Consider the following 13,752-nt stretch of genomic DNA (forward strand, 5'->3'; position numbering starts at 1 on the left):
GGTAAGACTAATTAAGAGTGTGTATTTTAATATATTTTTTGAAGTTAAATGTTTACAGTATTTTTCATTTTTATATAAATCATATTTAAACAACATTAATTTAATTATAATCCATTCAACTATAATTCACAACCACGATCAGACTAACCCTCAATTAATGTCTTAATTCAACCACGATCAGACTAACCTCAATTAATGTCTTACACGACATAAACTACTCATCTGGTACTTTTTTTTTTGTGGTGCTGATACTCATCCCGTAATTAATGTAGGAATTAACTAGAGAGTTTATATTAGTCCTAATTGTAAGAACTATTTCACATGTTTATCAATTTTTTCCTAAGTTAACTCTATTGATTTTTTTTTTTAAATAATCAGGTAAGAGAGGGAAGAAGAAAATTAAGAAAAATACTTAGGTATTAAAAAAACACATCATATAATTAATTTAACTAATATCCTATTATACTCAAATTAGTTAATTAGGTTATACATTAAGAATCAGAGGAGTAGTTTTTTTTTATGATGAGATAAACTAATCCAGTTTTTAATACTTTTATACATGTAACAGATGAGAATAATCTAACAAGGATTTGATTCTCCGCCGCAGAAAAAATTAAATTAAAAACCACATAAAAGATAAAAGGAAATAATTAAATTAAGAAAAGACTACTTCATTTACTACAGAATCTCATGTGAAGGGGCACGTTACCCAGTAGGCCCCTCCACTTCCTTAGCCATTCCCGCGTTTTACATACAGTGTATACAGAATGGGTGTGAGAATCCGCAATCGTGTATGAATGGCTGTTATTTATTCACTTCTAGAAACAGAGATGGTAAGTGGTTTTACCTTTTCTGGTCCAAAAAAAAAAAGTGGTTTTACCTTTTTAAAATATATTTATATATATATAAGTTCGAATTTTGAAAAATATATTTGTTGATAGAGCTTTCACCTTAATATCCTCAACTCAACAGAGAGTTAGGCTTCAGCCCAAAATGATTTAGGAATATTCTGAGCTTACACAAAAAAAAAAAACACTTAGCTTTACATGTTAGTTCTTTTTTCTCAGTATTATTAGAAAAAACAGATAAATTATTATAAAGATTGAGCATTTTATCTTTTTGAAATTTAAAATATATATTAATCTACTTTGTTCTCTAGCCATCGTCTAAGTTATAAATTAAACAAAAGTAATTATTATATATAATGAAACCTTAAATAACCAAAACACACATGTATATATATGTTGGGAATATCATGATTCAAAACTTGGCCCCTTTAGTTTCCATGCTGGGTCCGCCCTTGTCTGAAGGGGGACACTATTTCGCCTGCGCAAAATCTATACACGAGGATGGACCTACCACCGCACCATGGATCATAACATATTTTGCCTATAAATAGGACACTAGATTGATTTTGCAAAATGTATAGAACATCTTCATCAGGAGAAACCATTCTCTTCTATTTTCTTCTTTCGACGTAAAACCAACAAACATATGAATCAGAACCCAGAATTGATGTCTCCTGCCATTCTAAGTACGCAGAAGAGTGCCCATGAGGAAGAGAAAGAAGGGAATGTGGAAAATGATCGTCAAGAGAAGGCCATGGAGGTGGTGAATGAAGAAGAAGAGGATCGTCTTCGCCTAACATGGCGTGTGTTTGCTAAAGAAGTGAAAGCAGTTATCTGTGTGGCAGGGCCTATGGTGGCTGTGAACTATTCAACCTTCTTTCTGCAAACTATTGCTTTGATGATGGTGGGTCACTTGGGAAAACTAGCCCAATCTAGTACTGGTGTTGCCATTTCTCTTTGTGCTGTCACTGGCTTTAGTGTCATAGTAAGTCTCCCACTACTAGCTGTTTTACAATTACAAAATCTTATCTTGCATTGTGCGGTTTAAACTTTTGATTGAAAACTAATAATTCCATTTTGTATTTTGGGTTTTGTATACTTTTCCTGAACAGTTTGGGTTGGCTTCTGCACTGGAAACACTATGTGGGCAAGCCTACGGAGCTAAGCAATATAAGAAGTTTGGTGTTCAGATTCAAACTGGCATCTTCTGTCTTCTTTTATGTTGTATTCCTCTATCTATGCTATGGCTTAACTTAGGGAGGGTATTGGTTGTGCTTGGTCAAGACCCTTTAATTGCACATGAAGCTGGAAAATTTGCAGTTTGCTTAATTCCTGCTCTCTTTGGTTACGCAATACTTCAAGCCTTGGTTCGATTCTATCTTATGCAGAGCATGATCACTCCTCTTGTGATCTCTTCTTCATTAACTATCACCTTCCACGTAGTTTTTGTTGGACGCTGGTTTTTAAATCTGAATGGCTCGCTTTGGAGGAGCTTTTGCCATTGGTATTTCTTATTGTTGAATGTGATGTTACTTGCGTTATATATGAAATTCTCTGATTCTTGTGCAAAGACTCGGGTTCCAATTTCCATGGAGCTTTTCCGTGGGATTAGAGATTTCTTTCGCCTCGCGGTTCCTTCAGCTGTGATGGCTTGGTATGATCTTCTCCCTAACTTAATAAAAAGAGCTTCCTTTACATAGATCGATATATTCATTCATATTGTTATTAATAATTTGAATGTTTCAGCCTTCAATGGTGGTCATATGAGGTGACTACATTGCTCGCTGGTCTCCTACGACCAAACCCACAGCTTGAAACTTCAATATTAGCCGTATGGTATATGGCTTTTCTATTCATGTTTTTTTCTTTTTTGTTTTTAACCATTATATACATTAATCCACAACAATAATATGCAACTAGTACAAAAAAATTATTTTCATGTCTAAATTTAAAATTTTCAATTGATAACCTTTAAGTTAAAAAATTATTTTTTAGAAAAAATTAATAGTTGAGATACTGTTTTTTTTGGGATTCTATACTCATTAAATAAAAAAAATTAAAAAACAAAAGTACAAAAAAAAGGATCTAGATAATCCAATTTGATGACTACCATAGTACTCATCAATGAGCACTGAAACACTCATCAATGAGCACTGAAACTGGCTCCACAATAATAATATACCTCCAACCTAATTCTGTGTACAAATTTGAATTCTGTGAGCAGTGTATCAATGAACGTCACTATTTATTCAATACCAGAATCAGTTGGCTCAGCAGCAAGGTTTGCATCATAATTCATGATTTATGAAGTGTGGTTTTTTAAATTCTCAATTATTATTGAATATAATATTTTTCTCATTGGCGAATATTATTATTGTGTCTGGTATTATTTATAGCACAAGAGTTTCAAATGCATTGGGAGCTGGAAATGCACAGGCAGCACGTGTGGCTGCCTTATGTTCAAGGATTCTATCAGCTTGTGAGGCACTTATAGTGAGCTCAATTGTTCTCTCAAGCCGGAATGTTTTAGGACATGTCTTCAGCAACGAGCCTGAAGTGATAGGCTATGTATCAGACATAGCTCCTTTGTTAGCTCTATCTGTCTTTGCAGACTCCTTACAAGGTGCCCTTACAGGTAAAAATCTTTCATCCATTATTATATATACTCCCTCCAGTTTCTTTTTATAAGATCTAAATTTTTGAATTGTTTTGATTCTTTTTATAAGATATAATTTGAGGTTGTCTAGGTGCCCTTACAGGTTGTCCTTTTTTCATACATTTTTTCATCTTTCTTTTTTCATTATTCTGCCCTCTCACTTACCCTCTTATAAATAAGAGTATATTTGGGGGGAAACAGTTTCATTCCTTATATATTTATTATTTTTAACTATTATCAACATATTTTTTAAATCATGGAATTTGATTAGTTGAATTTTATAAAAAAGATAGGAGGTGGTATAAAACAAAACTAAAATTTTATTGATTATATATATATCCCAACTCAAATGTTTTTTTTGTGTGGGTATTATGTAATCTAACACTCTTCTCGCAACATAGGGATTGCTAGGGGAAGTGGGTGGCAACGCATAGGAGCATATGTAAATTTTGGAGCTTATTATGTTGTTGGCATTCCACTTTCTGCAATATTGGGTTTCTTGGTACACTTGAGAGGGAAAGGCCTTTGGCTTGGAATAACAAGTGGTACAATTTGCCAAGTGATTATACTATTGGTCATAATAAGTTGCACAGATTGGGAAAAAGAGGTTTGTTTTCTCCACTTTCTATAATATCATTTCAATCATCCTCATCTTGAAACTTTATGCAGCAGCTTTTGAACATTATTTCTGTAGTGCTTAATCATTTGAAATGATCTCATAGGAAAGAGTCTGAAATTTGCAGGCAAAAAAAGCTAGGGAGAGGACCTGAAGAGATGTTTGCCAGAAGATCACGAAAACGTATCGATTTGAACAACCAAAGTGCATATGCTTTATTGCTATGCCAATTAGCATCTTCTCTGGGCAAAGATAGGAAACAATAAAGCATACCATAACGCATTAAATGTATTATACTTGTCCATTTGCACTTGTTTCTCTAGATTGTTATATGATTTGGTCGGTTCTGTCCTTTCAATTTGTGAATTATGAATATGCAACTTTTTAAAGATTTTATATTTGTGTTGACAATAACATACTGATTTTGATTGTTGATGTATTGATTATGTGTCATATATATACGTTATTACACTATAAGTTTTCAGTTCGTTTTCATTCACTAACAAATGTGTATTTGCAGTCCATAATCTTATTAGTTTTATTTAAATCATTTAAAGTCTATATTTCTTTATAATCATGTAACGTCTAAAGTATACATTTATAGTTGCCACACTTAGATAAAACAACTAATAAATTATCAAGGATAAAGTAGCATCCAACATCTTGATGTTATTTTTCAATAGAGCATTCTTCTTTTTTTTTAATATGGTGCACTCAGTACTTTGATATTATTATTTTTTGTCAGATGTAACATCTTCCAATATTATTTTTTAATTATGTCTACTACCTTAATCTTATTTACAATTTAGAACACTGGATGTATTATAAATAAGAATAAGGTATTGAAATCACCAGGAAAATTACTTTACTTAATAATAAAAAATATGCTTTTAGAATTTTTAAGGGAGAATATTATTGAAGGTTCCCGTCAGCAATATAATGGCATTTAAGGATTAAAGGAATCGAAAACAAATATATTAGGAGTACATGCGACAGTAACAACCATAGATTAACATGCTAAAATTTAGGTTGTCAACTGCAGAATTCATGCTTGTTATTTTTTTAATACATACAACTTCTCAATATTAAAAGACCAAAAAAGTGCCTTTATTGTCTTTATTAGAAAGAGAAGATGTTTTTAAACTTTACGGTGTTTACTAACGCAGCTAATTTTTTCAGTGCTAGTGACACAGGAGATATATATATATATATATATATATATTATAGGAACAATCCTTCGAAAACTATTCACCTAACTAAATTTTCCATCTATGATTAACATCATGACAGACATATCAATTCATCAAAACCATAAATCACCTTTTTTTAGTGTATTTCACAATTTTCATTGCGATGCAATATCAGAATTTGAAAGATAGCAAGATTGGAGGAAGATATTAACGAAAAACTTCTTCCTTTTTGGATAAAAGAACCAAGGGAGCCAGAAACTGAAATATTTGCTCTTTGTTTTAATCTATTACAAAAGATCCGACAAATAAAAAATCCTACATCAATTTATGGTATTCTAACTCAAAGCCTAATTAAATTACATTATGATTATCCTTTAAAAGATAGAATAAAACGAAAATAAATTACATCTTAGATAAATAAAATAATCCAAAAAAATTAATGTAAGTCCCAATCCAAATAAAATTTAAAGTAGAATATTAAATAAATTAGAAATGCTAAATGTTTAAAAGAAAAATTTCTTAAAAGTTTCCCCATTGTAAAATTTATTACCCAAAACTATTTGGAATTTGTTTAATGATCCAAGTGTAACCTATTTTCAGCTGATGCAACTTTTTCGCAATTATGTGCAAACTAAAAACATTTGTATATAGTTAACAATATGTTGCATACAATGAAAGGAGAGTTACACAAGACAAATTGCATTTTCCTAGGAACTTATCTCCTTTGACACCTTTGGCCAGTGGATTTTGTAATGGGGATTTTTTTTAGCAATTTTTCCATTTCTAAATATTAACTCTGATTTCTAATATAAGAGCAACTTGACTAATTTGAGTAGACTAAGCAAGTTTGTTAATTTAGCTATTTTTATCAAATGTGTTGTCTTTTCTATAATACCCTTGCTAATCATATGTATTAGTTAAAACTATCACTTGATAGAATTTTTAATTTGTATAATTATTATAAGGACTACTTTAAAAAAATAAACAACATGAAGACAAATAAATTAAAATATTATATTTAAAATCAAATTAAAAGTGAAGCTAGTTATTAATAAAATCAATCCCGTGCCATTATCGCCTCACTGTCACCATCAACCTATGTATAAGGCTGAAAGTTGAATCCAAGGCCAGAAGCACCAGCATCATTTCAACAGTGCAGTCAAACTTCTCGACATCGATTTGCATAATGCATTTTTCTTTCTCTTTTTCTTCTTATGCATTTGGGAATTTTCGTATATATCCAAAAGTTTGTGCTAATCGATATAAAATAAAGTTGTAGAGACCTTTTGTTACTTGCTTTTATTTTTTAATGGCTGACAGTCCAGTCTAGTGCTATTTTTTTTTTTAATTATTGTGCAAATAACTTTTTCTGAACCATGAGTCAGCAGCATGCTTTTTGAGTCTGGGTCAGTTTTTTTTAAGTATTTTAAAAAATTAGTTCTTTTATATAGTTATGGTGTCGTGTTATTTTGTGGCAGATTCTGCATACACACACACACGAAAGAGATTTAAAGTTGAGGGGGGCATCCTTATTTTGGAGGGTATTTAACCACTACTGTACTAATTAATTGAGATAAATGCGACTTGATAGGTCAAATTACTTTTCTTTTTTTAAAAAAAACAAAAAGATAGGCCAAATTACTTTTAATTATCGAGTTGGTTGGATGTAGACAGTTAACATTTCCTGTATTACAATGGCAAATTATTAGGAAAAGATAATGATCTGAGGTCAAAATAAAAAAAAAAAATAAAAGGGCAAAGATAGTGAAAATGGCTTATCAAATTTATAGTCAAGTTGCTGATATGATAGCTACCGTCAAAGTTGGGAGCAGTTGCCCAACACCGAGGCATTATTGGACTATCTTTGAGAGAAATAAGAAAATATAGAGAAGAGAGAGTTGAATGAAGGATGTTTTTTTGTGGCAATTTTTTTAATTAAGAAAGAATTGAAGAAATTAGATTGGTCAAATGACATGAATTCACTTGGTTAAATACCCATATTGAATGTTCGAAACCATGGGCAAGAATCTTACAAAAAGAAGTTTAAAATTATTAAATTCTAAATTAAGTTTGATTTTCACACTTTAATAGGTTTTTACAATACTTGATTTATAAATAACAACACATTTTTTTAGAGGAATTCCTTAATTGGGGTTAATAATTTCAAACTTTTTTTTTGCGGATTCTCCCCATTATTTTAATATAAAATAGAAAGCTAATATTTTTGTAAAAAAGACATTCATTATATAAAATAATATTAATTTTCAAAAAATTAAAAAATACTCCACCTGGCTCCAGTCCTATATAGAAGAGAGTTTTTGAGATGAACTTATTCTATTTACAAGGTACACTGAAAGGATATCTGAATTGTTTTTGTTTTTATTTTTGTCGGTATTAATAACATGTTATCTCACTCTCGATCATTTCATTCATTCTCTCTCTAAATAAAAGTATTTTCAAAAATTAAACTATATTTTTTACATATTTATTATTTTTAATAAATTTTAACTAGTTTTTAATGTATGTAATTTGTATTATATATAATTAGAGGGAGTGAAACAGTTTAAATCAAGAAGAGAAAAAGTTTTCAAAATGTTTAATAACACAGGGCAAAATTATTTTTTTTAGGCGATAGGAAGCACCATTCATCTACATGCATGAACGAGATCTACTACTTTTCTTACAAGCAGGCAGAAATCATCAATAACTTTAGTAACTTAAAATAATGTATGCCGAATATTTCAAGATAAAAAATTCCCTCTTTAGATCTTCCTTTATTAAACTTAATTAACGCTCTTGACCTATATATACCATCATGCAAAGTGAGTTGGATTTTCTTCAGTGCAAACGCGAGTTGGACTTTCACCACTGCCATGTTAAAGGATTAACAATATCTCTTTGCCATATTGGTATTGTCCGGATTGACGCAAATGAAAACTATATTGTTTATATAAATGCCGTGCCACATACGAAACTATATTGTCGGCCTTGGCATTGGCATGTACTATATAGTTAAAGCTTTGCCTTACTAATCAGAATCATTTACCTTAAACAGTTGTTATTTCCTATGTTAATTATGCATGATGCACTCAACCCCTCTTATTACTTGCGGTTAAATTGATTGTTTCTCTATTCATGAACACTATTATAATTAGCTAGTTCTTCAAGGATAAATTACACAATTTTTCTGAACCTTGGATCATGGACAAGCAATCTTCTCTTAACCTTTAAAACTTAACCATAAACCTCTAGGAGCTTTTAATTAGGTGAAAATGATTTTTTAAAAAAATACTTGTTGAATTTTAAAATGATAAATAAGTGAATTTGACAGATTTTGACATGTAAAAACCAAGACAAGAATAGTAAGCATGACCTATTTATCTTTTTAAAATTTAATAAATATTTTTTTTGTGATTTTTTCTTTTAATTAAGTGCATGCAACAACCCCAACTATCATTTATCTATTCCTTTAAATTTGATTTTTATATGCATATGTAACCCGTCAAATTTTGATTGATATTTAAATATAATCCCCATAAATTTCAAATTGTGTGCAGATAAGTAATATGCAAAACTAATCACATGATCCAAAGTTTAGATAGATTATGCATAATTTAACTGTCATTTCTCTAAATAAGAAAGGACACATCAGATTGAAGGTTGGTTTATTTGAGCATTTTTAGTCATTATATTGAGGCATTTTCTAATTCTTAATGAGCCTATGACTCAACTCACCTAACTTATCTTCTTGTTAAAAAAAGCATAACAAAAAAATAAAGTAAAACACATCAACCTCTCCTCTATTTAATGTAAATTATAGAGATCTCTCTTTTATTTTGGAAACATATGTGGACCTCCCTTAAAATCAAAATATATGTTGCACAAATTTTCTTTCTAGTTTTGAGATTCAACTATAATTCTATCTATCTAATCGTTAGTTGACTGATAAATTGTAGGATTAACCTATTATTTTGATCAAAAGAGTACCCCTCCTTAACACAAATATTACTTCATAATTACCATTCAATCATATATGGTATATCGTGTTTCAAATTAAAAAATAGTTTTAATACATATTTTAATACTTTTTGTTATACTATTAAATCTATTGCCATATTATAAATTTAATTAATTTTATAGATACCAATTTTTATTTTGAAATAAATTTAAATGTTTAATCTCATTTATTTATTAAAATTTACTTGTGATATAATTTTTTTAAAATATATATTAGCAGAAATTTTTTTGTAATTGCATATTTGTATTTTCAATTAAATTATAAAGTTATGTGTTAATTTAGTAAATTTAGTAAAAATATTAAATAAATCATTAATAAATATTAGTATTAAAAAATAAACTAGAGATTTAATATAATGAAGGGTAAAATAGTAAGCAAGATTTATTCTAATATGTTTTTAATTAAAAAATATACTTAAAGAATTTTTTTAGAATATTCTTTAACAGTGTTAATGATTTGGACTAAAATGTATATTATCAAAATAGAGAAAATATTCATGTAATTAAGACAAGATAGAAAGTTGGTCAAACTATTTCACCCAAAAAATAAGATGCAGTCAATTCTTCAATGAGTTTTTGCTTTCTGTGAAAGATGCTGCGACACGGTCCGTTCAGCCAATACGATCTCGCGGATAAAGCTTTTGAGGAGGCTTAGTGGACTCTAATCGTGCTATCTTATTAATCAACCATTATCGTAATTAAATTATAATAAAACAAACTGTCACTACAAAAAAAATGCTTTTAGTGACCGGATTTTTTATTTAGCTACAGAATTAGTGATGAAATTTGTTCTGTCACTAATTCCTTTGTCGCTAATTAGCCACGAATTAACGACGGAAAATTCAGTCGCTAATTACCGAAAGAAATTTTTCGTCGCTAATCCGTCGCTAATTCTTGACAGAAATTTCTGTCACAAATTAGCGACGAAAAATTTCCATCGCTAACTCGATTTTTGAGGGGGAAAAAAGTAAAATGCCACGTGGCACCTCCACCAAACACCACGTCATCACGGGTGACCACCTCCATGTGTGCTGATATCACTCTGCCTGCCACGTGTGTTGCTACTTCACCGCCTGCCACATCACATGTCACCTTTGCTTGCCACGTGTCGCCACCACATAATTCTCTTCTCAAAGTGACTTCTCTATGGCTCAAACTCAAGACCTTCTCTGTGCACGCGTGCAATGAATCTATTAATTTATTACGTAAAATTATATATATATATAATATTATTTTACACAAACAATTAGATATACATATATATTATTAAAAACTAAAAATATATTATATGATAATTTTAATCATAACTATTTTAATAAAAAATAATTTTTAAATTTTTTACTATTTGTTTTATAATGTTTTATTTTTAAAAAAATATTTTTAATATAATTTTAGTTTCTAATGATACTAATTCTGAATTTTAAATCGTAAATAATTTTTTATAAATAATATTTCAATTTATTTTTAATTAACATTAATAAGATATACAATTTAATTATATATGTATTATACTACATTATATTATATCATCTATATGTGTTTTATATATTTGAAGAAAATCATTTACAATTAGTCAAAAAATCTTATTATTCAAAAAATAACTACTATAATAAAATGTAATAAATTATTATATATAAGAAATTAAATGATTTGAATAGATTATGATAAATAATATTCTTCTACTTATATATATATATATATATATATATCCTATGTAATTTATTTTTTGTATATACCATTTATTTTTTTATTGAAGACCAAAATCAATCTATATCATGGGTATTAATTATATCATGATTAAATCTTATTGTTTAATGATTGAAATTCAAAATTCACTTCAATATTAGTTTGAGTTCATATAAATTTATTTTTTGGTTTTGAATTTCTATCATATGTTATATATTTCAATAAATTGTACATATGATAAAATTATTTCTTTTTTATATCAGTTTGTATAAGAAAATTATTAATATTCTTATTATATTTTCTAATTATTATTAATAACCAAGAGAAATTTATTTTAAAAAAATATAAACAAGTTTTCTAAGAAATTCTCTTTCTATTTTCAGTATACACATAATGATGACACGAATGATGATGATATCTTCATTAACACTAATTCTACAAATAAATATATTTTATAATTAAAAATGTTTTTAAATCATTATATTCTTAATTGTTATTATATAAAATTTTGTAAAATTATAATTTAAAATAATAAAATTTAAAATTAGTGATGGATTAGCGACAGAATTGCGGTAAAGTAGTGACAAAACTAGTGACAAAAACTTCTATGATAAAAAATTTAGCAACGGAATTAGTAACAAAAATTTATGACAGAAAAAATTATGTTGCTAAATATTTATTGACAGATTTTCTGACGGATTATTGACGAAATTTAGCGATGGACCTAAATTCCATCGCTAATCCTTCAAAAAAATTAGCGACAGAATTTTTGTCCAAATTATGTTGGAAATTAGGGACAGAATTTGTTAATCAACTATTGTTTTTGTAGTGCATGATATGAATGTTGAAAAAGTACTACTAAGTGCATTTTTTAAAATAAAATATAATTTGTTTTCAAATAAAAAAGTAGAGTTATTTTTTCAAATGTTTTAATGCCGTGCATTAAGTGCATTTGTTTTATTAATTATTTTAAATAAATATAATTTTTTCGGGAAAAAAAATACATTTGACAATTTTGGGACATTTGACTGAGCTTATAAAACAAATAAACTAAAAATATATTTCTAATTATTTTTAAACAAATATTTTAAATTGTTTGTTATTATTTTAATTTGTCTAAAGAATAAATCATTTTCACTAAAAAAACAGTGAATTAGCGACGGAAACAAATTCCGTCGCAAATTAGTGACGGAATTTACGACGGAATTCGTTCCGTCGCAAATTAGCGACGGAATTTGCGATGGAAATTCCGTCGCTAATTTTTTTGACAGATTAGCGACGGAATTTCTGTCCGTCGCTAAATTCCATCGCTAATCCGTATTTAGCGACGGAATCTTTTTCTGTTAGACAATTCCGTCGCTAATTCGTCAAAAAAATTAGCGACGGAAATTCCGTTGCAATTCCGTCAGAAATTAGCGACGGAATTTGTTTCCGTCACAAATTTCGTCGCAAAGTTTAAGAAAATAAATTACATAGGATATATATACAAGTAGGAAAATACTGTTTATCATAATCTATTTAAATCATTTAATTTTTTATATAAATAATTTATTAGATTTTATTATAGTAGTTATTTTTTGAATTTTTTGAATAACAAGATTTTTTGACTAATTGTAATGATTTTCTTCAAATATATAAACCACATATACATATATAATATAATGTAATATAATATATATATATATATATATATATTAAATTGTATATCTTATCAATGTTAATTAAAAAATAAATTTAAAAAATATTTATGAAAAATTATTTATGATATAAAATTCAAAATTAGTGTTGTTAGAAATTAAAATTATATTTAAAAGATTTTTAAAAAATAAAAAATTATAAAAATAAGAAAACAAATATTTAAAAATTATTTTTTCATTAAAATAGTTATTATTAAAATTATCATATAGTATATTTTTGGTTTTTAATAATATATATATGTATATATAATTGTTTGTGTAAAATAATATAATATATATTTAATTTTGCATAATAAGTCAACAGGTTCATTGCAGCTCAATTGGTAAAGCCGCACATGCGCACGGAGGAGGTCCTGAGTTCAAACCATGGAGAAGTCACTTTGAGAAGGAAATTATGTGGTGGTGACACGTGGCGCACACGTGGCAGGCAGAGGTGAGGTGGTAGGCACACGTGGCATGCAGAGGTGTGACACGTGGCGCACACGTGGCAGTAGATGTGAGGTGGCAGCGACACGTGGAGGTGGTCTCAGTGATGACGTGGCAATTGGTAGAGGTGCCACGTGGCATTTTATTTTATTTTTTAAAAAATCGAGTTAGCGACGGAAAAAATTCCGTCACTAATCCGTTCCGTCGCTAATCCGTCGCTAAATGCAAAATTCCATCGCTAAAACCATGTTTTTTTGTAGTGCTCTTTGAACAGACTGAATTTATATGATCTACGTACAAAAAGATGTTTAAAGATGCCACATCCGTGGTTGTGAAGATCTCATGCTCAACACATACACTATTACCCAAAGAGAAGATAATTAAGTAGAATGATAAACCATTGCTTTAAGTTTAATAAAGCGGCTATTACCCCTCTTGGAAAAAGATTTGTACCATAGTAGAAAGTTAATTATCCTACTCGTATAACCACTCGGATTTTGTGTTATAGCAAATCATCTCCAAAATAAATAACCAAAAGCTTCCTAATGATCAAAGACATCTTTCCTATGCATATCATTGCGTATCTCTTCTGTCCCAAATTACATATAAGTGTGTA

General features: G+C 28.8%; 1 protein-coding gene across 1 annotated transcript; it reads left to right on the plus strand.

Annotated features, from left to right (window-relative positions):
- The first annotated feature begins 387 nt into the window (after positions 1-387).
- Positions 388-4,274, plus strand: LOC114716905 (protein DETOXIFICATION 14-like). The gene is made up of 8 exons (XM_028901967.1): positions 388-400; positions 1,509-1,833; positions 1,961-2,502; positions 2,595-2,684; positions 3,073-3,129; positions 3,245-3,483; positions 3,906-4,111; positions 4,248-4,274. The coding sequence occupies exons 2-8, from the start codon at positions 1,516-1,518 to the stop codon at positions 4,272-4,274; spliced, it is 1,479 nt and encodes a 492-aa protein (XP_028757800.1). The 5' UTR covers positions 388-400; positions 1,509-1,515.
- The last annotated feature ends 9,478 nt before the right edge of the window (positions 4,275-13,752 follow it).

This window comes from Neltuma alba, unplaced genomic scaffold (genome assembly GCF_004799145.2).
Source record: "Neltuma alba isolate B1F8T4 unplaced genomic scaffold, ASM479914v2 tig00011698_pilon, whole genome shotgun sequence".
Lineage (NCBI taxonomy): Eukaryota > Viridiplantae > Streptophyta > Magnoliopsida > Fabales > Fabaceae > Neltuma > Neltuma alba.

What these genes read in the sequence shown, in the direction of transcription:
- LOC114716905 (XM_028901967.1), top strand. Translation starts at nt 1,516, where the DNA reads ATGTCTCCTGCCATTCTAAGTACGCAGAAGAGTGCCCATGAGGAAGAG. An exon ending in TCACTGGCTTTAGTGTCATA is followed by an intron (nt 1,834 to 1,960) that starts GTAAGTCTCCCA and finishes TTTCCTGAACAG; the next exon opens with TTTGGGTTGGCTTCTGCACT. An exon ending in TCAGTTGGCTCAGCAGCAAG is followed by an intron (nt 3,130 to 3,244) that starts GTTTGCATCATA and finishes TATTATTTATAG; the next exon opens with CACAAGAGTTTCAAATGCAT.